The sequence below is a fragment of the Sceloporus occidentalis genome, unplaced genomic scaffold, assembly GCF_023333645.1.
Source record: "Sceloporus occidentalis isolate IW3139 unplaced genomic scaffold, rSceOcc1.0.p SCAF_35, whole genome shotgun sequence".
Classification (NCBI taxonomy): Eukaryota; Metazoa; Chordata; class Lepidosauria; order Squamata; family Phrynosomatidae; genus Sceloporus; species Sceloporus occidentalis.
In genome coordinates this window covers 9,566,143-9,592,737 of record NW_028317015.1, presented here as the reverse complement: position 1 = coordinate 9,592,737, position 26,595 = coordinate 9,566,143, and the positions used below count along the sequence as shown (strand labels likewise).

General features: G+C 40.2%; 1 protein-coding gene across 1 annotated transcript in view; it reads right to left on the bottom strand.

Moving 5' to 3' along the window:
* LOC149298078 (out at first protein homolog) overlaps nt 1-25,227 on the bottom strand; it is a 78,858-nt gene extending 53,631 nt beyond the window's left edge. The window contains exon 1 of the mRNA XM_089487970.1: nt 25,204-25,227. Coding sequence (XP_089344096.1) covers nt 25,204-25,227 — 24 coding nt within the window. The remainder of the gene's footprint in view (nt 1-25,203) is intronic.
* Between the last annotated feature and the right edge of the window lie 1,368 nt (nt 25,228-26,595).

Genomic DNA, 26,595 nt, shown 5'->3' with positions numbered 1-26,595 from the left:
GAATATTATTAATCAGATAAATTATCTGTGTCAAATGGAGCGGGGTTACTTCCAAGCACAATTGGGAATTCTTAAATTCTTTAGAATTTGGAAGGTTTGGTTGGGGAATTAGCCAATCGCGTGATCATATAGTTTATAATAAAGGTAGTGAGCTTCGAGTTCCACAGTGTGAATTGTGAATGATATGAATGGTATGTGTGAGAGTTTATGTATTTAAGGTCGGAAGGGATTCTAGAATTTTTATGTTTAGTTATCCTGGTTTCCCTTGTTTTTTGATGGCAATGTTTATTTCATGATATTATTTGTTTAATGTAGACCTTTCTACTGCAATGCTGTAATATTGTAATAAAATGTATTAAAGAAAAAAAAACAAAACAAAAAAAGGACCCTGAAAAAGTTTGTTTCCCAAAAATAAAAAACAGCAAAGATTAAGTAAAAAATTTTTTTGTCACAATTTGTTTGATTTGGCTTGCTGTGCACTTGTCTGACTGATAGACGGTTTGTCTATAAATAAAATACATTTATTCTAAGCAAAAGTGAATATACTGCAATAAGCTATGCATGCCAATAGACATATATGAATAAAGTTACAGAAAAATAAATGCTTCAAAGAAATATAAAGGGGCTACCTTCTGGGTCTCTTCTTTCCACACTACCACAATCCATTTTTATTTTCTTTGTATGTCTTCCTTAATTTTTATTGTGCTTTAACATGTTTCCAATGCATTGCTACTGGGTTCAGTAATCCCATCGTTGTGACAGCAGGATAGGGTGTCAGCACTTAAAGAAAGGGTCTTAGAAGTAGCCACATAGACATACATATAGTTTATTTCATATGCAGCTTTTCTAAACATTTTATATGTGGTATAAAGAAAAAATAATTTATCTATAATAAAGTATTAACAAACAAAATTGTTTATATGAGCTTAATGTAATTTGCATGTGCCATCTTCGCTCATTAGATATTAATGATACAACAATTCAGGGTTTCATTTAATAAATGAAATTGGCTGATGGGCTTTTGTTGTTGGTTATGTTATTGACTAAAAACATAGCTTCAGCTTCTGAAGCAAAAGGCTATATTCCTCTTGAATACTACTTTTCTTTTAGAAGAAGAATGAAACTTTTCCAGGTAAAATAGTAACCATGGACAGCAGCCTCAGTCTAAGCCCTTTTCCCTGTAAAAAGGATATCTGGACTGTCACCCTATCCAGTTCTCATAGCGTGATCTAATGCAAGCATGGTTTTGGCTTACAATGAAGGGTGCGGAGCTAGTAAACATCAAATAAAAGCTGTAGAGACTGCAATTTTATGTTTGTTCTGTGCCTGCTCAGAAGACATTGGTAGCGCATTTATTTAAGCTTCACAACTTTAATAATACATTCATAAAAAAATATATCATTTTCTTTTTTTTTCCATTCTTATGTGATATATTGAGGGTATTGCACTATATATATATATATATATATATATATATATATATATATATATATATATAAAATGAGATTTAGTCTTAAGCCTTTCTTTTAGATAAAACTAAAGTGCTAAATAATAATAATAATAAATAATAATATTTTCTGTACAAATGGCAGTTGAGTACAAATTACTCTTAAAGATCAACTAGATTACATAACCAAGCTAAAAGCATTTGTCATTAATCCTATTGGTAAAACTTTTTAAAACACTATAATAAAAAACTTAATCTTGTACCATTTAGTATTTTATTAATCTGGTTGTGGCCAGAGTAATGGGGAAAAGCTTCTTGAATGTTTTTGTGCTATTTGTATGTGATTAAACCTGTAAAGCAAACAATAAAATTGAATTAAATATTACACTAAAGTTAACGCTAGTTTGTGAAGCTGCAGCGACCTCTACTGGTATAGAAGCAGACATGTTCTTTGACAGCTTTTCAAAAATTTTTTGTCCAGGATACTTTTGTAAAAAAAGAATGCAACAAGTTAGGCACTGATGTTTGGTCAAAAACAAAATACCATGCTTCTAAGACCGTGTACAACAAATCTGCAACATTGGGGAGGGAAAATTAACAAACACAGGAAAGACCATGGATCTTATTTTCTCTGGTGCAATGCACTCCTGTAGTGTGCTTCTTTATAAGAAGTATCCCCGTGCATCCTTGCATCTCAGGTTGCATGTGGGGATGAATTTCTCATGTTACACATCCTGACATTTCTGACTGTCGCTAGGCATGATGCTCAGATGCCCCACATGCCTGTATCTCCTTCAGCCACTGGGGATGAGGCTCTGGAGGCTAGCATCTTAGACAGCCAACAATGACGTCACCTCATCTGTTTTATAGTAGTCCTGGAGATGCTGGGCGTCCATCCTGACTTTGTTGGTGTCCTAGTTGGTGGTTTGGACCATTCAAAAAGTGTGGTTTGTGATTTCGCCCCCAAAAAGTTGGTTTCACCTTTCATGCATTTTAATGTCATCAATAATACGAAACACTCCCGATTGCATAGCTTCGCTGCAATTGTTTTTATTTCTTTCAATCAGTTCATTCTCACAAATATTAATGGTTAAGCTATAGCTCAGTGTAAATTTACAGCTTATGAAGAAGAATTTCTGTTGACAGTGATGCGACCACACCCAGCCAGACATGCTGTGGACCCAACCACAACCACACATTCTATGACAACCTCTTTAAGTTTGAGATAAATGAAATATAATATTCTGAAAAGTTTATTACTAATGGATGATGCAGAAATTATACAATCTCACCTTTTTCGATGGTGTTTCACACACATGAAACACTTAAAACCAAGGCCGGATAAAGAAGCTTTATCCAGGAAATTATACAGGAAGCACTGGCGTAACTACTGCGGATCCTTCTTCCTGTTTCCCTGTGCTGGTTCAGAATTGTTTAGGGCCCTTCTGACCTGGACCACACTGCTCCAGGCACAGTGGCATATAGGGGGTATAAGTCATTTCTGGGGCAGAGTGGCAACCCTGGGGGCAGATGTGCATAACTGGGGGGGGGGGTGTTAGGAAATAAAAACAAAATATTTTTCTCAATCATAGCTTTTATTAAAAAAAAATAGTTTACATAGTTTATATGAATTAACATTTACTGGTAAAATGTTTTTCAACAGCAGGATCTAATATTTATATATATGAGCAGCTGTAATTTTGAAATCATGTTTCAATCATAGTCTTTACTTCAAAGAGATAAGTACTCATTATGTAGTTAAAAATGCATATCTAACGCATATATGCGATGGTGCCATCACATAAATCAATAATAAAGGGAAGGGCTTGCTGGGGGCATTACTACAAATAGTGGTGGCTGGAGGCGATCATACAAGGGTGTGGGGGGCACCACATTAATCTATACTAAAAGTGTGCTGGCTGGGGCATCAATACATAAGCGGCAAAAACACTAAGGGGGTATAAATGACAATGCAGTGTGAAAAATCCATCCTGATGTCTGTGATGTAGATTGTGTCCTGCTGTTTGTGTGTTTTTGGTTATCAGTGTAGCAGAGCCTGTCCTGGGGTGTGTGTGTGTGTGTGTATAGGTGTTGGTGTGGCAGAGCCTGTCCTGGTGTGTGTGTGTTTGGATGTGGGTGTGGCAGAGCCTGTCCTGTGGTGTGTGTTTGGGTGTTGGTGTGGCAGAGCCTGTCCTGGTGTGTGTGTTTGGGTGTCAGTGTGGCAGAGCCTGTCCTGGTGTGTGTGTCTGGGTTTCGGTGTGACAGAGCCTGTGTTGGTGTGTGTGTTTGGTCATCTTTTTCCTGGCACTTACAATAGAAATTATTTAATTTATACTTATCCAGAGATAAAATGCCCTCCTAAAGTTGTAGTGACTTCAGGGGACAAAACGTTCACTGGAAAAGTTAAGGTATTGTGTTATTTACTATATAATATTTATTTCAAGGATTAGTCCTACTAAATTGTGGCTTCAGGCTTCCCATGTTGAATGATCAAGTATTATGTTTGTTATTGCAATGGAGATTGCAGTCCTAAAGGCTACACCAGAAACACTTCCTTTTGGTCTTGGGGAGGGAAGCCAACTACTGGTCTCATTACACATACGTGTTTAAACATTGCATGATAGAAGATAACTCATTTAATAACAACTGCAACAGTTTTCAAGTAAAAAAAATAGCAATTCTGTTGCAGAGGAATTGCTTCATGTGTACGTGGGTAAAAATGGTCTCATATATTTAGGGTGGTTCTTAGACTGTTATGGGAAAACAAATTCTGTTTATCACATTAATTGTTTCTAACACAGTAAATTCAGTAGTCATCAGTAAAAAAACAATGTGGTTTTATTTTTAATCCCCACTCTCTTTTTTTGCTGACTTCACAATTTGCGTGTATTTCAGAATTAAACATTAACATACAGCTATTTCCCAGGCAGCACCTTCAGTGAAATGTGAGACTTTTGTTGGCTAAAACATTACTAAGTAATAAGTTTACTTTCATGAGTTGTCTATGAATAAATAAACAGGTGTAGACGGGAGTTCAGTTCCAGACATTATTAAATGTTATGAAACATTCATAGTTGTTTGTGATATATCATGTTGTCTCATGTTTCTCATACCTTTGTAGTTAATATGTCTTGTCACAAAAACAATTTTATAGCTTTTCTTTTGATTTTCAAAAAAAATTAGAAAATTTCCCAAACTGTATCTTTTGGGGCATAATATTACTCAGTGTACTCAATTTATCTGAAACCAATAAGAGCTGGATTGTGTTACATGTGATGAGTATGATAAATGCATCCATTGTTTCCTTAAAACTGCCACAGAGTTTAATAAACTATTCTGGAGCACTAATACCTCAAAGGCAGCCATTACTCATTAGTTATTTGTTTTGGAGATATATACTCTTTTTGGCTGGAATTCTCAAAGCATTTTTTTTACTTGATGTACTATGGTATAGGTCTGTGATATTGAAACTTTGAAGAAGATCATAACCTCACCCAACATGTATATAACTCATTAAACTATACAGGAGTAGCAGCAATTCAGATGGGTGTGACCAGTTTATCCAACAGTTGTACCATATCAAACATGATAGAAGAAAATTAAAGCCGGATAAAACATTTCAATCCATTTTGAGACTTAACAATTCAGTAGAAAATGTCCAGAAGAATCTGGTTCCCCAGGTTGAGAAATACTTATAGTGTAGTTAATTTCATATATAATGGCATTGAAAAATAAGTACTCTTACAGTATGTTGAGCAGTCACTGCTTTAATATGTAGACTCAACATCCTCCAATTCCCCAACTCAGAGATGACAGCAGTGATCAATGACAAAAATCCAGTGTATTGGATGGCAAACGCAGAGGCTGGGGTTATGAAAAAAAGTACTAATATTTAATAAATAAAATATCCACTCTTGCTGTGTTAAAGTCCAGAACACAGAGTCATCAAATACGCTACAGTAGCACTACTGTAAACCTCTGTGTGTGTTCAACAATGAAAACCTCTGAATTCGTCTCCTCCCCCCTGGTGATGTATAAACAAAATATGTAAAAAATTATATATAATATGTGTGTCATTTGTTGTTGACCAAACTTTTAAAAAAATCCTCATCCCTCCAAGATCGTTTTACCCAAGAATTCTAGAGATCCCAAATCACAGTTAAGTTTATGTGCAAAATGAATGGACTTGAAATCTACTATGTTTCTAACGTTTAGTGACCTGGTGGTGCATCCTATATACCGTAACCCGCACGTAATCAACTATTTCACATCATATTTTCTGCCTGTCACTAATGATGTATATTTTGACTTTTTCTTTTTGTTATTCTTGGTAGACCCACAGGCTAAACACGAACCTGAATTGTCTGAATATATAGACCATCTACTTCAATATGGTTATTAAACAATCATCATACTTAAAGAATACAGGTGATATACTGCAGATTCTGCATATCATAAATTGACAACATATCGATATCCTTGTAACATGTAATGTCAACAGTTAATACATAATTATTGACCATGAGAGAGGGTGCCCAGTGGTTAAAACAATTTTGGAAAAAGAAAAAACCCTACACATTGAAGTGATTAGTTATATCATTGAATGTATTGAGTTTGTACTACAGCAGAATTATTTTTGGTTTCAAGGGCAATTCTTTCAAAACAAAATCAAACAATCCTTTATAGGGGGAAATACAATGAGGAGACAGTGGATCAGGCAAGAAGGGAAGTGGCTTTTAAGGACCGGAATAACATTTTACACCCAAAAATAAATACAACCAGACGTAAAAGTAACAATATACCATTGATTTTGGATTATCAAGGGGCAAGGCATAACATAAAATGAAAATATAAACACTGGATCTGCTCAAACAAAATCAGAATCTAAAGGAAATCGCTGGATATACTCCTGCAGTGGTGTATAGGAGAGCTCCCAAAATAGGTACTAAGCTAATAAAACATTGAGAAAGAAACAAAAATAATTTAAATCAAATGGAAGGCTTTTTAGCCTGTGGTTCCTGTTTAGCCTGTAGGTCAACCAAAAAAAGGCAGAATGTACAGGACCATTAGTGCTATGGTTCCAATCTGGGTGTTGGGATGATCCTGTGGATGCAATCATGGTGCCAGGGCTGACATGATACTAAAGGGGGAGGGGCATTAATTCATTAGGGGGTGCTGGCTGGGGGCATCACATAAATCAATACTAAAGTGGGGTAGCTGGGTTGTGGGATAAATATACAATGTGGTGCTAGCTGGGGACAATACACAAGGGTGTTGGGGGCATTAGGGTGGCCAATAGAATACTTTGGTATACAGAGGAGTTCATGGTTGACTCAACGACTGCAAGGTTCTTAGGTCCTGTGGCTGGAAAAACAGCCCAAATCATCACATTATTTTTGTGTTCTATTTTTTTTGTGTTGCTTTTTCATCGGACTATATCTGTGGCTTGGATTCTAATACAGGGATTTCTTTGTGAGTACTTATTCGACTGTCATCTTTTAATAAATGATACTGTATATCAGACATAATTCACCAATGGGCATCTTTGTGTTCTTTTTCTCCTCCCCTGCATTGAGAGAGACACCTCTTTACGGAAGAACAGATACATGGTTGCAGATTTTCTATTACAAATATAGCAGCACGGAGCTTCACTACGGGTTTAATATAGAGCTTCTTCTTTGAGTACCCACTTCTACTTTTCTTGGATTTTATTTTTGAGGACCTTGGAGGACTTTCTCAAGACTTTCGTATCATTTATCACTTTGTTTTTATTATACAGTATCTCACAAAAGTGAATACACCCCTCACATTTTTGTAAATATGTTATTATATCTTTTCATGTGACAACACTGAAGAAATGACACTCTGCTACAATGTAAAGTAGTGAGTGTACAGCCTGTATAACAGTGTAAATTTGCTGTCCACTCAAAATATAACTCAGCCCACAGCCATTAATGTCTAAACCTTGGCAACAAAAGTGAGTACACCCCTAAGTGGAAATGTGCAAAGTGGGCCCAATTAGCCATTTCCCCTCCCCCGTGTCATGTAACTCGTTAGTGTTACAAGGTCTCAGGTATGAATGGGGAGCAGGTGTGTTAAATTTGGTGTAGTCCCTTTCAAAATCTCTCATACTGATCACTAGAAGTTCAACATGGTACCCAATGGCAAAGAACTTTCTGAGGACCCGAAAAAAATAATTGTTGCTCTACATAAAGATGGCCTAGGCTATAAGAAGATTGCCAAGACCCTGAAACTGAGCTGCAGCACAGTGGGCAAGACCATACAAGGGTATTACAGGACAGGTTACACATTTAGAACAGGCCTCGTCATGGTCGACCAAAGAGTGCACGTGGGCAGCGTCATATCCAGAGGTTATCTTTGGGAAAAAGACGTATGAGTGCTGCCAGCATTGCCGCAGAGGTTGAAGGGGTGGGGGGTCAACCTGTCAGTGCTCAGACTATATGCCGAACACTGCATCAAATTGGTCTGCATGGCTGTTGTCCTAGAAGAAAGCCTCTTTCAAAGATGATGCACAAGTCCGCAAACAGTTTGCTGAAGACAAGCAGACTAAGGACATGGATTACTGGAACCATGTCCTGTGGTCCGATGAGAACAAGATAAACTTATTTGGTTTGAGTACAAAGACAAGTGTGTCCTGCCTACAGTCAAGCATGGTGGTGGAAGTGTAATGGTCTGGGCCTGCATGAGTGATCCCCTCCCTTCAGAGACTGGGCTGCAGGGCAGTATTCCAACATGATAACGACCCCAAACACACCTCCATGACGACCACTGCCTTGCTTAAGAAGCTGAGGGTAAAGGTAATCCACTGGCCAAGCATGTCTCCAGACCTAAACCCTATTGAGCATCTGTAGGGCATCCTCAAATGGAAAGTGGAAGGAGTGCAAAGTCTCTAACATCCACCAGCTCCGTGATGTCATCATGGAGGAGTGGAAGAGGACTCCAGTGGCAACCTGTGAAGCTCTGGTGAACTCCATACCCAAGAGGGTTATAGCAGTGCTGGAAAATAATGGTGGCCAGTGGCCACACAAAATATTGACTCTTTGGGCCCAATTTGGACACTTCCACTTAGGGGTGTACTCACTTGCCAAGGTTTAGGTTTAATGGCCTTGTGTTGAGTGTGTTGAGTGTCATTTCTTCAGACATACAAATGTCCGTGAATCCAGTGGATGCTATGTAGTCACAACACCTAGAGTAATTCTCCCATCCTGTCAAGGTGCAGGAGTTTTCTGGCTTCTGAGGACAAGCACAAGCTAATTGTCCATTTTGACACAACAAGGACACAGGCCTTCTGTTCATCAGAATTGTTACTCCTCCTCAGAAAGACAAGTGGAGTCTATTTACATATGTTTCTCTTGTGTTGGTTGAAGAGTCTGAGTATGAAAAGCAAGGCGAATGAAGAGTATCTTCAGCTGTTCTTTTTGAACCTTTCTCTGTCTGAGGCAAAGGTCTATGCATTCCACAAAAGCAATTAATGCATCTTGCCCTAATCATGTCCTTTAACCGATCGGAAAGTCCATTGCCAAAAGCTGCCTCTAGAGCCTCATTATTCCACTTCCTCTGCAGCCAATGTCCGGAACTCTTTAGCGTAGTCAGATAGAGGCCAAGATCCCCAACACAAGTTGAAAAGGCTGGAAAAGGCAGTGTGTCTTTTGCCTGAATTGAAGGGTCATCTTGAAATGGATGGAGCATTGGTTAAAAAATACACCTGCATGATCTCCACCATTATGAAGACAGTGGCAGACAGATAGATTGAGGTGTCATAGGATCCAACTGCATTAGAGGTCCAGGTGGGACCAGAACATTGTTGTTGGCAAGCTGCGTTGGAGGGCCTCGACTGGCCGTCAGGTACATCAGGTGCATTTGACCAGTAGGCTGCTGGCCAACATCACAACATACTCATCCACAGTGCTGTATTTTTGCCGTATTTTGCATAAAAAACTGTCCCAGTCCAAAGCAGAATTTCTCTGCCCACCCAAAGCAGAATTTCCTGCGAGTCTGGAGTTCCCCTGCAGTTCAATCTTCTTGGGAACTTTAATGTTGTGCGGACAGATCATGACCCATAACTATGGCTGGTACTTTTTTTTTTTTCTTTTCAAGAAAACGTGACAACCCTACTTTTCCCATTATGCATTATTTAGACTGGATCTGTTGATATGTACGCTGCCAAAGTTTTGTATGTGTCAGGATTGGGTTTGGAGCATAAGAGCAGAGGATGCTATCTCTTGCCAGGCACCCTTACCAGGTGGTCTACAGAAATAATCAAAGTAGGACACCCTGGTAGGAATGGAAGCACGAGAGTGCAAAGGATAATCCAAAAGCAAAGTCAGGAAACAGACAAACGGGGTGGTCCAAAAGGAAAGTTAAATGTAAAGTAACGTATAATCCAATAGAGGGTCTGTAGCAAAGTGAGCAGAAAAGAACAGGAATCAAAGCTCTGGAACACTGGAGTAAAGTGACAACAGTCTGAGGGGTTTTTATAGTGCAGGTATCTACTCCTAGGAGAAGAGGTGGGTCTGAATAATGCAAGGGTGGAGCCTAAATTAGAAGGGGTGGGACCAAAAGAGAAAGGAATGGATCATAAACAGGAAAAGGTGTGGTCTCGGAAATGAATGCATGAGCAAAATGAAGATGCGTGCGTGGGTGGTTTAGTGAGGCCTAGGGCAGCACAAAACCTAAATACACCACTTCTCACTCGACCTGAATTGGGTGCTACAGTATGCGGCCAATGGTTGGATATGCCCAGCAGCACAATATATGAGCAGAAAAAAAGAACGTGAACTGATGTTATTACACGGCTGCTAGACTTAAAGTGCCAGAGCCGCCCGACCATAGCCAGTCCATTTCTGGAAAGGACCGAGCAAACTAATCCATATGGTGTTCTAAACTCTCAATGCAGTCTTCACTGCAAAGAGCTGACATGTTCTGTCTATCTCTGCAGGTTCCATGAATGTAATATGTTTTCTTTTTCAAGATGGAGATATGGTACAGGGCAGATTCCTAGAAAAACAGAAAAATAAACTTTCATCTTTGACGTGCAAAAATGTTTGTGATATGTGCAAATGTGTATTATGTGCAATTTGCTGTGCAATGCTCTCCTCCTATATCGGCTGTCAAATACTTCCATCATCAACTCTATCACTCTCTACTTTTTCTTTTCACTCTCTAAACATCCTCTGCTTTTTAGCCCTGTGTTGTAGCTGAACCAATGTTCAGTTGACTATAATCCGCATTTCCTGTGGCAACAGTGCAAGCCAACATCATTTTGTATCTTTGACTTTAATTTAATTGATGTTTAATTTCCTGGTCTCCCCTCTGACAGCTGGGCATATGTGCTTGGTACGAAATAGCAAGTTATTGAATGTAATGGTGGTCAATTACAGTGGTGTTACGTTCAGGAGGGATTTAAATGCCCGAATGGAAGTTCGGGTATTTCATTTCGACAACACCATTGATGACATTGCAGGGAAATCTCTGTGTAATGTGGTAGGGACTTGCATGGTCTGTAGAGAACCCAGTTGTCTCCTCTGCCACTGTAACTTACTGCCTGATCACACAATTTGTGCCTGCGTGTATGCTACAGCCCTATGACTGAGTGTTCATACAGTTGCAAACACCAATCAGAGGGGTCAATGTAGGTTTCCCCTCATACAAAATAGTGTCTGACATCATCTACTTGTGAATAGATATACCGTATTTGCTCGATTATAAGACGAGGTTTTTTTCAGAGCAAATGCTCTGAAAAATACCCCTCGTCTTCTAATCGGGGTCGTCTTCTAATCAGACCTCAAATAGAGTCTGATTAGGAGACTAAGATCCAGATCCCCCGCACCGCTGCAGGGGACCTGGATCCTCCTGTCTCACCCCCCCCCCCCATCATACACACACTTACCGGTGCTTCCTGCTGTATTGCCGGGGCAGCGGGTTGACGTCTACGCGATCTGCGTAGACAACGTCCGCTGCAGCCGGAAGGAGGTGTGGCTAGCAGCGGGGGTTGTCTGCGTCCGTCGCGCAAACCTTCCCCGACTGTCAGAGATCAGAGTTCCCCGCACCGGTGCGGGGAACTCTGATCTCTGACAGCCGGGGAAAGTATACGCGACGGACGGATACAAACCCCCGCTGCCAACTCCACCTCCTTCCGGCTGCAGCAGAAGGCGACGTCAACCCGCTGCCCCGGCTGGAAGCACCGGTAAGAGAGGGCTGAGAGGGGAGGGGAGAGTGTGTGTGTGTGTGTGTGTGTGTTAGTTAAATGGGGGTATAGGGCATTTCTGGAGTGGCGTTAAGGGGGCATTTAATAGAGCACTCTGCCTCCTGAAATGCCTTATACACCTATATGCCACTCTGCCCCATAATATGCATTTTAACCCCCTAAATGCCAGAGTGGCATATAGGGGTATAAGGCATTTCTGGAGGCAGAGTGCTCTATACAATGCCTTTTAACTCCCTTAATGCCACTCTGCCTCCTGAAATGCCTTATACCTCCCTATATGCCACTCTGCCCCATAATATGCATTTTAACCCCCTAAATGCCAGAATGGGATATAGGGGTATAAGGCATTTCTGGAGGCAGAGTGGCATATAGGGGTATAAGGCATTTCTGGAGGCAGAGTGGCACATAGGGGGTCAAAAGGCATACCATGGGGCACAGTGGCATATAGAGGGTTAAAAGGCATATCATGGGCCACAGTGCCATATTGGAGTGGCAAGCCTGGGGGCAGATGTGCGTAACTGGGGGACAGGTTGGAAAATACAAGAAATAAAAACAAAAAAAATATTTTTCTCAATCATAGCTTTTATTAAAAAAAATAGTTTACATGAATTAACATTTACTGGTAAAACTTTTTTCCTTTAGGGTCGTCTTATATTCAGGCTTTTTCTTTTTTTCCTAAGTTAATATTCAGATTTTGGGGGGTCGTCTTATAATCAGGGTCGTCTTATAATCGAGCAAATACGGTATAATATGTGTGAATTGACTAACTGACAAGAAAGGGAAAAAAACGAAAAAGCCTTGGTCCTTAAGTTGTTGTGGTGTTATTAGGTGATGTGGTCTGTCATGGAGCTGGATAGTCTGACCGGCTACCTCCACTGACTTGTGCTCCCTAAGCCTGGGACAACACACTTTCCCCGGTTTCCCAGTCACTAGCCAAGACTCAGTGTAGGGTATAACCAAAACGAAGACTGCTTTATTTTTCACACACAGGGCTAGATATATCCAGCAAAACACACATTAACATAAAACAATATATTGGGATACAAACCTCCCCCTTAATCTGCCTCCCAGAGACAATAGGGGCAGTAACGGGATTAACAAAACAATGGGGTCACAACCTCCACTATCTATTACTGGTCGAAACCAGGGATGGCCCGGGGTAAATGTAGTCTATAGTGTCTGGGGGGGAAGGGGGGTAACATAGTAGTGCACGATGGGGTGGGGGGTCTGATATTAAACTAAAACAATGGTGGTCATTCTCTGGTTGCAGATCCTTGCTGTCTGCAGGGATAATCCCTCAGCAAGTGATGATATGATATCCTGCTGGGGGTAGCCACAGAAGTCTTTACAAAGTCAGGGCCCATCGGTAGCCAGCCTCCTCCCTCGGTAGGGAGGAGGCTGGCTCTTAGGCCTCTCCAGTGGCCCCAGTGATGGAGGGTTCCGTCACATGGTCACTTACTGCTTACATGCGTTATGGCTGAGAACAATTGTTCATTTACTTTATTTGGGGGCATTGAATGGATATGTTCATACTGTGTATAATAATAACAATTTTGTTTGACAATGACTTGATTTAGTTGGGTCCACTAAATCGATTCCAATGATTCTTTGAAACTTCAAGCAGGGGCGTAATTAGAAACCACGGAGTCCTGGTGCGAAAATTGTCCCTTTAACAGCTTGTCTGTGCCATCATTTCCCCCAAGCAACTTGTCTATGCCTTCTTTGCCCCTTGTCCCCTTCCAACATACAACGTATGTAAACACACAAATTACAAACACTTACTCATTAACACACACCTCATCTCCCCCACTTACACATCCATGCTTACACACAAAAGTACATATCCATGCTCATACATACAATTACACATCCGTGCTCACATACATACATAAATACAAACACATATACATACAGCCCACCCGCCCCCACGTACCTTTCACCGCTACTGCAGCTTGCTATCCGACTGCTCACACACTGTGCCAGCAGCATCAGTTTCACCACGGCGTCACGTGGCGTAACATGACCCTGATACGCTCCTATCTCCCAATGCCAGTTCAAAATAGCTTAAAAGGGGCCTTCCAACTGGGAGTGGAGTGGTACAGTCTAGGTCGGAAGGGTCCTTTCTAAACTATTTTGAACCAGCATGGGGAGACAGGAACAAGGGGTCGCAGGGGTTTGGTTGCTTTTGTAATATTTATATAAATGGTTTTTATTCAGCTTTCCCTCAAGTTACCAATATATCTAATCAGAGTTTACTTTACACTGTGTGCACAATTATTAGGCAATTCGTATTTTTGAGGATTCATTTTATTATTGAACAACTACAGTGCTCTCTGTCAATCCAAAATGTTAAGAAACCTTAAACCTGAATATTTAAGAAAGTAAAAGTGAGGTCTTGGCTTTCTTAGAGAATACCTATTGGGCAACAATATGGGTGCAAAATTATTATGCAACTAAATGAAAAACAATAACTTTCCCTTCTAACATGTTTATTTTCATCTAATAATATAAGTATACTAAACAAACTACCCAGACTTTACAAATAGACATTTATATATATATAGCCACCCTCCTTTTCAATAACAAAAACAATAACAGTCAGAAAAATTATGATATGATCTAAATACTCACTTGCCTAATAATTATGCACACAGTATATTTTTCCATAAATGTTTTCTTTCCCCCTTTTAACTTTATTGATTGTTACCACACTCCAACATCTTTTTTGCATCCTCTTTCTTCCTTTTAGCAAAATGAATCATTAAGTTGTTTCCACTCCCTTTTTACCAGCCAAATGAATCATAATAAAACAAACGTCATTGTAATTAATTAGTAATGATTTATTGCAAAATCTTTTCCTTTTCATTAGACCTAAGCAGTTATAGGATACCAACCTACCGTATTTGCTCGATTATAAGACGACCCCCCAAATCTGAATATTAATTTAGGAAAAAGAATTTAAGCCTGAATATAAGATGACCCTATAGGAAAAAGTTTTACCAGTAAATGTCAATTTATGTAAACTATTTTTTTTAATAAAAGCTATGATTGAGAAAAATATTTTGGTTTTATTTCCTTCTATTTTCCAACCTGCCCCCCCAGTTATGCACATCTGCCCCAGAAATGCCTTATACCCCCTATATGCCACTGTGCCCCATGATATGCCTTTTAACCCTATATGCCATTGTGTTCCCCATGATATGCCTTTTGACCCCCTATGTGCCACTCTGCCTCCAGAAATGCCTTATACCCCTATATGTCACTCTAGCATTAAGGGGGTTAAAAGGCATATGGGGCAGAGTGGCATATAGGGAGGTTTAAGGCATTTCAGGAGGTATAGAGAGTTAAAAAGGCATTTCTGGAGGCAGAGTGGCATTAAGGGGGTTAAAAGGCATTTCATAGAACACTTTGCCTCCAGAAATGCCTTATGCCCCCCATTTAACACCCCTCCCCCACAAACTTACCGGTGCTTCTGACTCCCCTGTCATGCAGCCGGGGCAGCATGTAGAGCTCTACGCGATTCGCGTACACAACTTATGCTGCAGCCGGAAGGAGGTGTGGCTAGCAGCGGGGGTTGTCTGCGTCAATCGCGCAGACTTTCCACGACTGTCAGAGAGAATTCCCCGCACTGGTGCCGCTGCAGCTGCGGGGGATCTGGATCTTAGTCGTCTCATAGTCAGACCTATTTGAGGTCTGATTATAAGATGACCCCGATTATAAGACGAGGGGTATTTTTAGAGCATTTGCTCTGGAAAAAACCTCGTCTTATAATCGAGCAAATACGGTATATGTACCAACTGATTTTCTGTTTTTATCTAAAAAAAATAAATTTGAGTTCTAGGGGAGTTTAAAATATCTAAATATTGTGAAGGGGCAACTCAGGTCAGTATGCAGAAGAAAGTCAAAAGGACTGATGCTTTATAATACAAAATTAAGATAGAGTGTTTCCTCATCTAAATGCACACTGAGGTATATTGACTAAAGTCTGAATAACTGCCTCTACTACTATGACTTTCCCAAATCCTGTACTCAATACTGCACCCACTTTCTCTTCATGTCTCTGCCTGTATCTGTCTGGAAGCTGACTATAAAGATTGTGCTATAAAGATTGTGATTAAAGTACATTGGATAAACTTTGGACTAAATCAGTGCCAATAGACTAGAAAGTTTCATAAGGTTTTGTTTTTTTAAGGTTCTACAGGTAAATGTTGCTTTATGTCAGCCCAACGGTGATATTAAATCTATGTTCAGACCATTCAGTCATGTTTGTCCCTTTTTTTATCTTATGAAAAGTCTGTTTTATTTATATATTTATTTACAGATGCTTTCTATATGTTAGTTTGGCTGCATATATTACAACTGATATTTCCAGTTAATTTTACTTACTACTTTGTCCTACTAGATGGACCATTTACAGGAAATGTTGATTCATTGCTCTTTGTGTAAGTACGCTGTCAAATCATGCCCAGGGCAGTGAATTACCCGACATGCGCAAAGTGCTTTATGACTCATGGTCTGCTTATGAATTCTTTGAATAATATAAATGAATCATGATGTCTTGCCTCAACCTGCTTCTCAAGGCTACAATTTCACTTTTAATTGGTATCATTATTTTTTTACCATTACTACTTACTCAAACTTTGGTGACAAAAGTAAAAGGCTCATCCTGAAACTGTATTACTGAACCCAGTATACCTCTATAAATGCACTGCAGAGCGCACTGGCTATTTACAAAAATCATCAGACCCACAAAGAGTAAAATGGAAGAAAAGGCTCTTTAAATATTTAACAATCACCTGCTCGTTCAGTGCCCAAAGAGGTTTATATTTTCCTACAGTTTTGTAATATGAATTTAAAACTGTTTATTTAAAATTGTTTAGTTAAGCAGTTTATTTTTAAATTGTGAGATACTACTTAATCAGCATTAATTGATTTACCACATTAAGCAAGCTCAGCAATTTTTTGTATCAAATCTCGTATCCTTTTTTATTTCTGTTTGTAAACAAAGTGAAACAATAAAATCCATAATGGAATCTACAGCTCGATTCTACCTTGTCAACACGGGTCTCTCTTAGTAGTTGATGGATACTTGAATGCAGGAACAGCTGTGAATATATGTCCCTGGGTTTCAACTGATTTCACTTGGCACAGTGATCATGGAACAGATCACTGCAAATATTACCCAATGATTTTGTAAATTCTGATTCATGCATTGCGACTTCTTTTTATAAGAGCGACAGGTATTTTGTAAATTTCTAAATATCCAGATGACCATTTCCATTAGGTTTCTACTCTTTCTTTTTCAGGATGGAAACATGGTACAGAGCAGGTCCAAGACAAATAGAAAAATAAGTAAGTATATAGCGACCAAATAACACACAAACCCAGCCTTGCAGGTATAGATCTACTGAAAAATCACATACAAACTCAGCATTGACTGTATAGGTAAAATAAATAATGCAGATAAATTACAGGCGTAGAGCAAAGGTCACATGCCCAAAAGGCCAGCACTGACATCTACACTCACTGCTCACTTGCCCCTTTATTAGATACACCTTGCTAGTAGCGGGTTGGACCCACTTTTGCCTTCTGAACTGCCTTTATTCTTCATGGAATACTTTCTACAACGTGCTGGAACCATTCCAGAGATTTTGGTCCACATGGACATAATGGCATCACGCAGTTGCTGCAGATTTGTCGGCTGCAGATCCATAATGCGAATCTCCTGTTCCAAGGTGCTCTATTGGATTGAGATATGGTGACTGTGGAGGCCGTTGGAGTACAGTGAACTCATTGTCATGTTCAAGAAACAGTTTGAGATGATGTGAGCTTTATGACATGGTACATTATCTTGCTAGAAGTAGCCATCAGAAGATGGATCCTTGCTTTCATGTTGTTTACGCCAAAGTCTGACCCTACCATATGAATGTTGCAGCTGGAATCGAGACTCATCAGACCAGGTAACGCTCTTCCAGTCTTTCATTGTCTGATTTTGGGGAGCATGTGCGAATTGTAACCTCAGTTTCCTGTTCTTAGCTGACAGGAGTGGCACCCGGTGTGGTCTTCTGCTGCTGTAGCCCATCTGCTTCAAGGTTCGATGTTTTGTGCATTCAGAGATGGTATTCTGCATACCTTGGTTGTAACAAGTGGTTATTTGAGTTACTGTTGCCTTTCTGTCATCTCGAATCAGTCTGCCCATTCTCCTCTGACGTCTGACATCAACAAGGCATTTTCGTCCACACAACTGCCGCTCACTGGATGTTTTCTCTTTTTCAGACCGTTCTCTGTAAACTGTAGTGATCATTGTGTGTGTGAAAATCCCAGTAGATCAGCAGTTTCTGAAATATTCAGACCAGCCTCAGCCTGTCTGGCACCAACAACCATGCCACGTTCAAAGTCACTTAAATCCCCTTTCTTCCCAATTCTGATGCTCAGTTTAAACTTCAGCAACTTGTCTTGACCATGTCTATGTGCCTAAAAGCATTGAGTTTCTGCCATGTGATTGGCTAATTAGCTTTTTGTGCTAACAAGCTATTGAACAGGTGTATCTAATAAAGTGGCCAGTGAGTGTATATTGCTCGATGTGCTTTAACAATCTCCCTTGCCGGGAATTCCCACGGGGGGAGTCCCGGCAAGAGAGATTTTTAAAGCACATCTTGCAGACGTGCCAGCAGCGGAGGTGAACGTCTGCGTGAACAATCTTCCTTGCCGGTACTTCCCATGGCGGAAGTGCCGGCACCGGAAGTTGAAGTGTTATGTGTAGATGTCCCCCGCCGGCCCCGCAAGACCCCGTGGAGTCTGCACTGGTAAGTCTGGTGGGGGAGGGGGGACATCTTGGGGACAGAGTGGCAGCATATCTCGGGGGGGATAGAGTGGCAGCATATCTCGGGGGGGTACATCTTCGGGACAGAGTGGCAGTATATCTCGGGGGGCAGAACCCTTTTTCATTAAAAAAGGCACTTAACTTTTAGGGTGCGGCCTATATGCGGGTGCGGCCTATATCCGAGCCAATACGGTATGTATGTATATATATATATATATATATATATATATATATATATATATATATATATACACACTGTATTTGCTCAATTATAAGACGACCCTGATTATAAGACGACACCCCAAATCTGAATATTAATTTAGGAAAAAAAGAAAAAGCCTGAATATAAGATGACCCTATAGGAAAAAAGTTTTACCAGTAAATGTTAATTCATCTAAACTATTTTTTTTTATGAAAGCTATGATTGAGAAAAATATTTTGGTTTTATTTCCTTCTATTTTCCAACCTGCCCCCCAGTTATGCACATCTGCCCCAGAAATACCTTATACCCCCTATATGCCACTGTGCCCCATGATATGCCTTTTAACCCTCTAAATGCCACTGTGTCCCATGATATGCCTTTTAACCCTATATGCCACTGTGCCCCATGATATGCGTTTTAACCCTCTAAATGCCACTCTGCCTCCAGAAATGCCTTATACCCCTATATGCCACTCTGGAATTTAGAGGGTTAAAAGGCATATTATGGGGAAGAGTGGCATATAGGGAGGTTTAAGGCATTCAGGAGGCAGAGTGGCGTATAGAGGGTTAAAAAGGCATTTCTGGAGGCAGATTGGCATTAAGGGGGTTAAAAGGCATTTCACAGAGCACTCTGCCTCCAGAAATGCCTTATGCCCCCCATTTAACACTCCCTCCCCCGCCCCCCCAAACTTACCAGTGCTTCTGACTTCCCTGTAGCCGGGGCAACGTGTAGATCCCACGCACTTCCGCTGCAGCCGGAAGGAGGCGTGGCTAGTAGCGGGGGATCTGGATCTTAGTCGTCTCAAAGTCAGACCTATTTGAGGTCTGATTATAAGACGACCCCGATTATAAGACGAGGGGTATTTTTCAGAGCATTTGCTCTGAAAAAAGCCTTGTCTTATAATCGAGCAAATACGATATATATATATATATATATATATATCTACTTCTCACTGATCCCTCTTCTCGTTGTCTATCTTCCTCTTTAATTCTCCTTTCTATCTCTCCCCTTTGTTATCTGTTTGTTCTCTTTTTCTTCCAATGCTCTCTTTATCTCTCTTTCTCTTTACCTTTTCTCATTATCTTTCCTTTTTTCTTTTCTTTCTCTGTATCTCCTCCCCTCTTGTTCTTTACCTCCCCATTTTACCCTATCCTTACTGTAACGAGTTCACCAAGAGAGCTGTAGTAACTCTCAGAGATCACCCAGATGTATCCTCTTGTTGTCCCCGAAAGCACCAGTCAGCATGCACACCTTGGAACCCTGCTATGTGTACCCAATAAGTAGACACAAATACCTTGAATTGAGCAGCAGGAATGAACAGTTTATTGATGTAAAACATGGACTCATATAGCCACAGAACTTAATTAACATAAATTAACATTGATAAACAGGTACATGTAGACAACCCAACCTTTAATCCCCTTTAGCTACTGAATCCCGCCCTGTCAGCAATCCTGTTAATGGGATTAGTTTACACAATGGAGTTCCTGCCTGTTTGGCAGCCAGGATGGAGTCATCTCTGAGTACCTTGGGGACCTGTATGACAGGTCATTCTGTCACACTTACCCTTTAGGGTTTATCTCTTCCTGCTCCTTCACTCTCCATTTTCTCCCTATCTCTCTCCCTTTACTTTGATCCCTCCCTGTCGTGTTATCTTTCCTCTTTTTGCTAAGCTCATCTCTCCTCTTTCTTTTTATTTCACCCCTATCCATTCCCTTTTCTGTTCATTACCCCCTCTTCTGTTTTCTCCTCTTTCTCTTTTATCCCCCCCCTTTTTTAATCTCCACACACATCTGTCACATCCCCATCATCTAAAAACACTAATGTCTGAAGTTCTTCAGCCCTGAAACAGCTAACAAGGGGTTGAGCCCTAAGCTAAGAGGACAGTTACTTCCCAACGTACATACACCCTCATTCTTACGTACATACTCACTCTTTTGTTGCTGTTCAGTGTTTTTAATTTCACGCTGTAAGCTTTTAGAAAGTGGACAAATCATTATATTTTGTATGAATTTGCTTATTTGTGTATGTCCTGTTGATGAATATAAATTGAATTATCGTATGAAGTTGATTTTTTAAGAAAATTTTTTTTCTGGTATCCCAAATAATAACTAAAACCATCTAGCTCATGAATATAATATAAATAATACAACACTATGAATGACTGGAGAAATTGTGACAATATTAGAATGTGCTTGTTAATAGTTGACCAATTGTTGTCTGTTTTTATAAGTGATATATAGTGGAATAATTGTATATTTTATTTGTTACCACAGTGTTCATAATGAAAATAATTTTAATAGTTTTGTTTTTGGATATATAATGAGTTGCTGAAGGGATTTGCAGTCTTTTTCCTTGCTTCCTTACTTCAGGATGCCAGGAGTTCCATTTACAGCTTTCATCCTTAGCCTAACCATTTGTGGTTAGTGATATATGATTATTTACTTAAAAGCAATGTAAAGTTTTAATACAATTGGGAGAAATTGGGAAAATTATGAACATTTTCATATACCAATAATATTTAATAACACAGGAATTAATACACTTATGATTCAAAATGTATATGGGTAGATTTGTGACCAGTCCAAAATTGTACCTCCTTCTGTGATGACTTTCAAGTCAGTAGTATTATAAAACTAGAGGATTGATCTAGTTATGGTGCTGTGATATCTGTTTCCTCTATGTATGTATGTATGTATGTACAGTATCCCAATTATATGTAACATGCAACACATTTGCACTGCTCTGGCAATGTCATATTGAGGCAGGGAGAAGATTCTGATGGAGGGAAGACAGGTTTGCTACTGCAGTGGACATCATGATCAGACAGAGATTCATATGTTGCTACACAGTCTGCAGCACATGTAATTAAAGGACAATACCAGCTGCTAGATATGATGTCATATCCCTACGCGCTGTGTCTTAAAGGCATGCAGCCCCTTCTAATGTAGACTATGGGGGCTGTGCTGAGTCGGCACAGCTTCCATAGTGTAAATGGGTCGGTTGGATTGATCAAAGCCCCCTGTTTGGCGGTAGAGGGACTTCCACGCCCCGAGACCTGCCGCCCTAGATATGACCAGAATATGTCATTGTGCATAGCATGTCTGCACTTTAAATGCTATGATAATTTACAATCCCTAGATTTTTAGTCAGCTAGAAATTAAAACGGTCAGTATTCCTTCCATACCCAGGGCTAAAAATGTTTATCACTTTACCTACTTTCAAGTTTTTTATACGCCTAAAATGATGACTGGTTAAAGTATTAACTGGTTCTCCTCCCGATGAGTAAGTTTATGTGCCTGCTAGTAAAATGTAGTGCATAGGTACAGACCTACAAATTCACAGAAAAGTCATTAGAAGGCCTTGGATGAGTAAATCTAATGAGATACAGTAGAACACTAACCACTGAACCAGCACCTATCAACACCCTTATAAAAAATGTAACGGCTGTCATTTATTATGGCCCTACTTGATGAATATTTAAGTAGATTTGTCTTGTTTTCCAATCCTCCACGGTTAAGTACAAACATAACTTACATAATTGGGCCTGTCACGGACAGGGCTATCGGCCGAACCGTGACATGGGAGTATGGGTGTAAATAGGGTTTAAATGTCAACCAGACTTCTGGTGCATTGTCACTTTCCCCGCAAGGCACCAAGCAACCACCACCAATACCAACCAGTCACCCTCAAAAACTCCCAGCGTAAAGCAAGCTGCCACCAGTTTGTCACAGACAAGGCTATCAGCCGAGCCGTGACATGGGAATATGGGTTTAAAAGGGTTTAAACGCCAACCAGACTTCCGGTGTGTTTGTCACTTTCCCCGTAGGGCACCAAGCAACCACCACCACCAACTTTAAAACCGGGCGTCTTAAGTTACCCAAAACCAGTAGGACTGCCATATACACACAATCCTCTAACTGATTGTAATGATATATATGATATATAAAAAAGGCTATGACTAAGGTCATAGTACTGTTATACAAAAATGCATATAAAAAGAGACAGACATAAATGCAAGTACAAAAATTTATTTAAAAATAGAAGGGATAAAACAAAGTATCATTTTAATTCCTTGGAGCCTTGGTGTTGTCTCTTTAATGGTAAAACAGGCTCTGTCTCCAGTTTCCCACCTTTTTACCCCCCCCAAGACCGTCCCTCTTCTATCACCTGAGCAAAAGGATGGGAGTAGAGGGCTCAACAGTTTATGACATCCTGAAGCTCGTCATATCTGCTCAACTTTTGCCTGGGATCACAATAGAAAGTCCGCTGAGCTTGGCATAATTATAACACCAGGATCATCATAATTCTCTGGTCCTAGTGATCATTTTCATACCAAACTGCACACCTCTATCAGTTGGCAAATTGAACTTTCACATAAGTTCTGTTATGGTCATGCCTGCATGGTGTGTTTGGTCTCCTTGACACACACACCAGGACAGGCTCTGTCACACCAACACCCATACACACACCAGGACAGGCTCTGTCACACCAACACCCAGACACACACAAACCAGGACAGGCTCTGCCACACCGACACCCAAACACACACACACCAGGACAGGCTCTGCCACACCGACATCCACACATACCAGGATAGGCTCTGCCACACCAACACCAGAAACTGCTGGAAATAGCACATGGGAAAGAATGACCAGATTTGGAAAACATGGTTTTGAAATAGCAAAACGCTACTTGTACTTATTGCCCAATAACTTAGGACAAATAGTAAAATCTATTTAGCAGGTTTTTCATTAGCTTTTTTAGATGAGTAAAATATTTTTCAAATAAAAGTGAGAAAAAGTGTTTTTTTTTTTTATTTTTCATCATATTTTGTTTTTACATATAGGAAATTAGATGATATGATCAAAAATAGTATCTGAAAAAAGCCCTTCTTGTCCTGAAAAAACAGCCTGGTCCTTAAGGTGTTAAGAAAGGTTATAACATAAAAAGTCTCCAAATCTTGATAAACCGGCCTTCCTAAATAGCATTAATGAATGAATTCTGCTAGTGTAGGAAACTCTGTCTTCATGGACTTTAGTATAATTTAATTATGCACATACGGGTAAAACCTAGGTTGCATAAGCTGCCAGCCATATAAGGAAGGTAGCATCTCATTATGGGGTTCATTGTAATTGTCAATGTTTAAGTTAGGGTTATTTTGACTTGAAGCAAATGATTCACATGGTATTTAGGTTAAAAATGTATCCAGATTATTTTGGGGGCATGTACAGGTGTTTGATTGTAAAATGTTACAGGACTGTTTGCCCTCCAGGCCGATGTTAACAATATCACCTAGCTCTTAGGCTAAATTAATTTCCCCTATATGTTTCTTACTTTGGCAGTGAGGCATATGGTTGAACTAACCAACTCTAGCAGGGGATTTAAGCCTTCTTTTCTTTTTCTATTGTTACAGTCCTTGTGTCCGGCAGCACTCAAACTCTTGGTGCTCGAGCAGAACTCCACCTGATCCATAGCAACAAAATTAAAATAAAACAATGTAACTCAGCACTCAGCATATGATGTGTTTATTCCACTAAGTGGCAATTTTTTGATCCAACTACAGGATCCTATAGTGCTGAATTATATCGTTTTAAGTTTCTATTGTTTCAGTCTTCTTATTGTTTGTTTTGTATTTTATTTTTTTTTGGCTCTACAAGCTTTGGAATTCTAAACATGCTGGCTCTCCTGTTGGGAATGCTTGCAAGGGCTGGTAACCCAGCACATGACAGCCTAATAGCACCGATACTGGGTTTTGTTAGAATCCTATATACAATATATTTATCCATGCAGGTATATTCTTTGTTAAAATGGGCTTGCATTTTTTGTCTTAACATATGTACCCACTTTGAAGCTTAACCACATTTTCGGGGAATGCTGCCAAAAATGCTAGCTTATTTAACCCTGTATGGCTCCAGAAAAAGCAACATCTTGTAATTTCTGGCAACAGTCCCAGAAAATGTTAAAGAGGGAGAGAGAACTCATCTATAGCAGGCAAGCGAATGAACAAATTTAATGCAATTTTGGTGGTTTTGCAATTCGCTTTTGTTAGTTTTGTTGTGGAATGCCCTTGTTTTCGGGAGATTCATACGATTGTACAACAGTCAATTTTCATTAAAAAACAAGTTTCCCTACAAAATCCCTACTGATAACTTTTGAATTCAATTGCAAGCTTTCTTTGTGCCCCAAGCTGGCTCTTTGTCATTGTTTTGGATAACCATAGACAATGTTTCATCCCAACTGGTGTTCCATTTACATGGAGGCTGTATTCCAGACCAATGTCATATCCTAGAACCCTGGGTCAGGAAAGATCACTTCCTGGACTATGACATATGTTTGTACATGTTTTGCACAAAATGTAAAGGAACAATCCAGTCATGATATGCACTTTAATGCATATAATATCTTAGTAATCCTTTAAAATATTTTTACCTTGCAAGGAGGGTTTCTATAGAATCCCCCTCCAGTGTCTTTGCCCCTTTCCCTGCCCCACTGGTTCTTACCTGCTCACCACTAGTCGGCGTCATTGCTAACAGCAAGTTTTCCTGGGGTAGGGTCTAACACAGGGCCGGCCCGACAATTGAGCCGAGTGGGGGAACCGCTCCAGGCGGCACTTTTGAAGCCCTTTTTTTTTTTTTTTTTTTTTTTAAAGCCGAGCAGAGAGAGGGTGCTGAGTGGTTTTCGCTTACCAAGTTGCCAATACCCGCTCGGCACCCCTCTCTCTCTCTCCTCTGCGAGCCCTGTAGCTCGGTCTCGGTGCCAGCTTGTAATGTTGAGCCCCGGAAGATGACATCATTTCCGGCGCTCAGCATTACAAGCCGGCACCGAGACCGAGCAGGGGACTCACCGCAGGACTGCTGAAAGGTAAGTACGGGGGGGGAGAGGAAGGGTAGATAATGGGGGGGCGGCAGGGAGAGGAAGGGTAGATAATGGGGGGGGCGGCATTTTAAACTTCACCCCAGGCGGCATTTTGTCTTGGGCCGGCCCTGGTCTAACAGGACCCTAATTCCCATGTGCAGAAAGCACTACCATTAAGTAATTGTTGTTAATTAATTGCTGTTTAACAATACCTAATAAAGTCCTTACAAAGTACCTCGTTGACATGGAGTGCACCTTTACTACTCTGCAACACTTTGTCATTTTTAATTATTTAACTGGGAGCGCTTAAGAAAAAGAAATCCTTGTACACTGTCTGAAAGCCAATATGGCAGCTTTAGGGTAGGTGACTAGCACACTCACTTTTACACGCTCACTAAAACACATACACTCTTCTTCTCACACTAAACCATACTCTTTCCATCATATTCCACTCTGTCTCACACTTCACTGTCTCAGACCTCAGCCCTCACGCTATCACAGCTCACACCCTTATCGTGGCCAAAGCCTTTCATTATAGCTGCTTGCAGACTGTGTGAGCAGCCACACTTTTACCGCATGGTCTTGCAACAATGTATTACATCACCCCACTGTGCTCCTCCCCACATGAGTAAGTGGGGCAGTCCGGGTCACATTGGTCCTGTTTAAAGAATTTTGGACCCATCTTATGGGCAATTGTCCCCTAGGCCAGATTTGAACAGAGTACAAGAGGAAAGTATACTTCAAAGAGGAGAAATGTTAGGACAAAAGGTCATAGTCTAAAACTGGACTGTCAAAGGTATAGATGCACTGTTAAAAAGTTTTGCTTTAATAAGAGGGTAGTATAAAAGTGGAATGGTATTCCAGCAAATGTGGTAGAGGTTAATACAGTGAGGGAATTTGAACATGCATGGTATAGGCAAGGCTGTCCTGACTATTACAAAAGGCCAGCACTGTCAAAGGTTTGATGTTTTTACAAAAGGAGAAATTGGCAGACTAGATGGGCCAAATGGTACTTATCTGCTATCAGTTCTATGTTT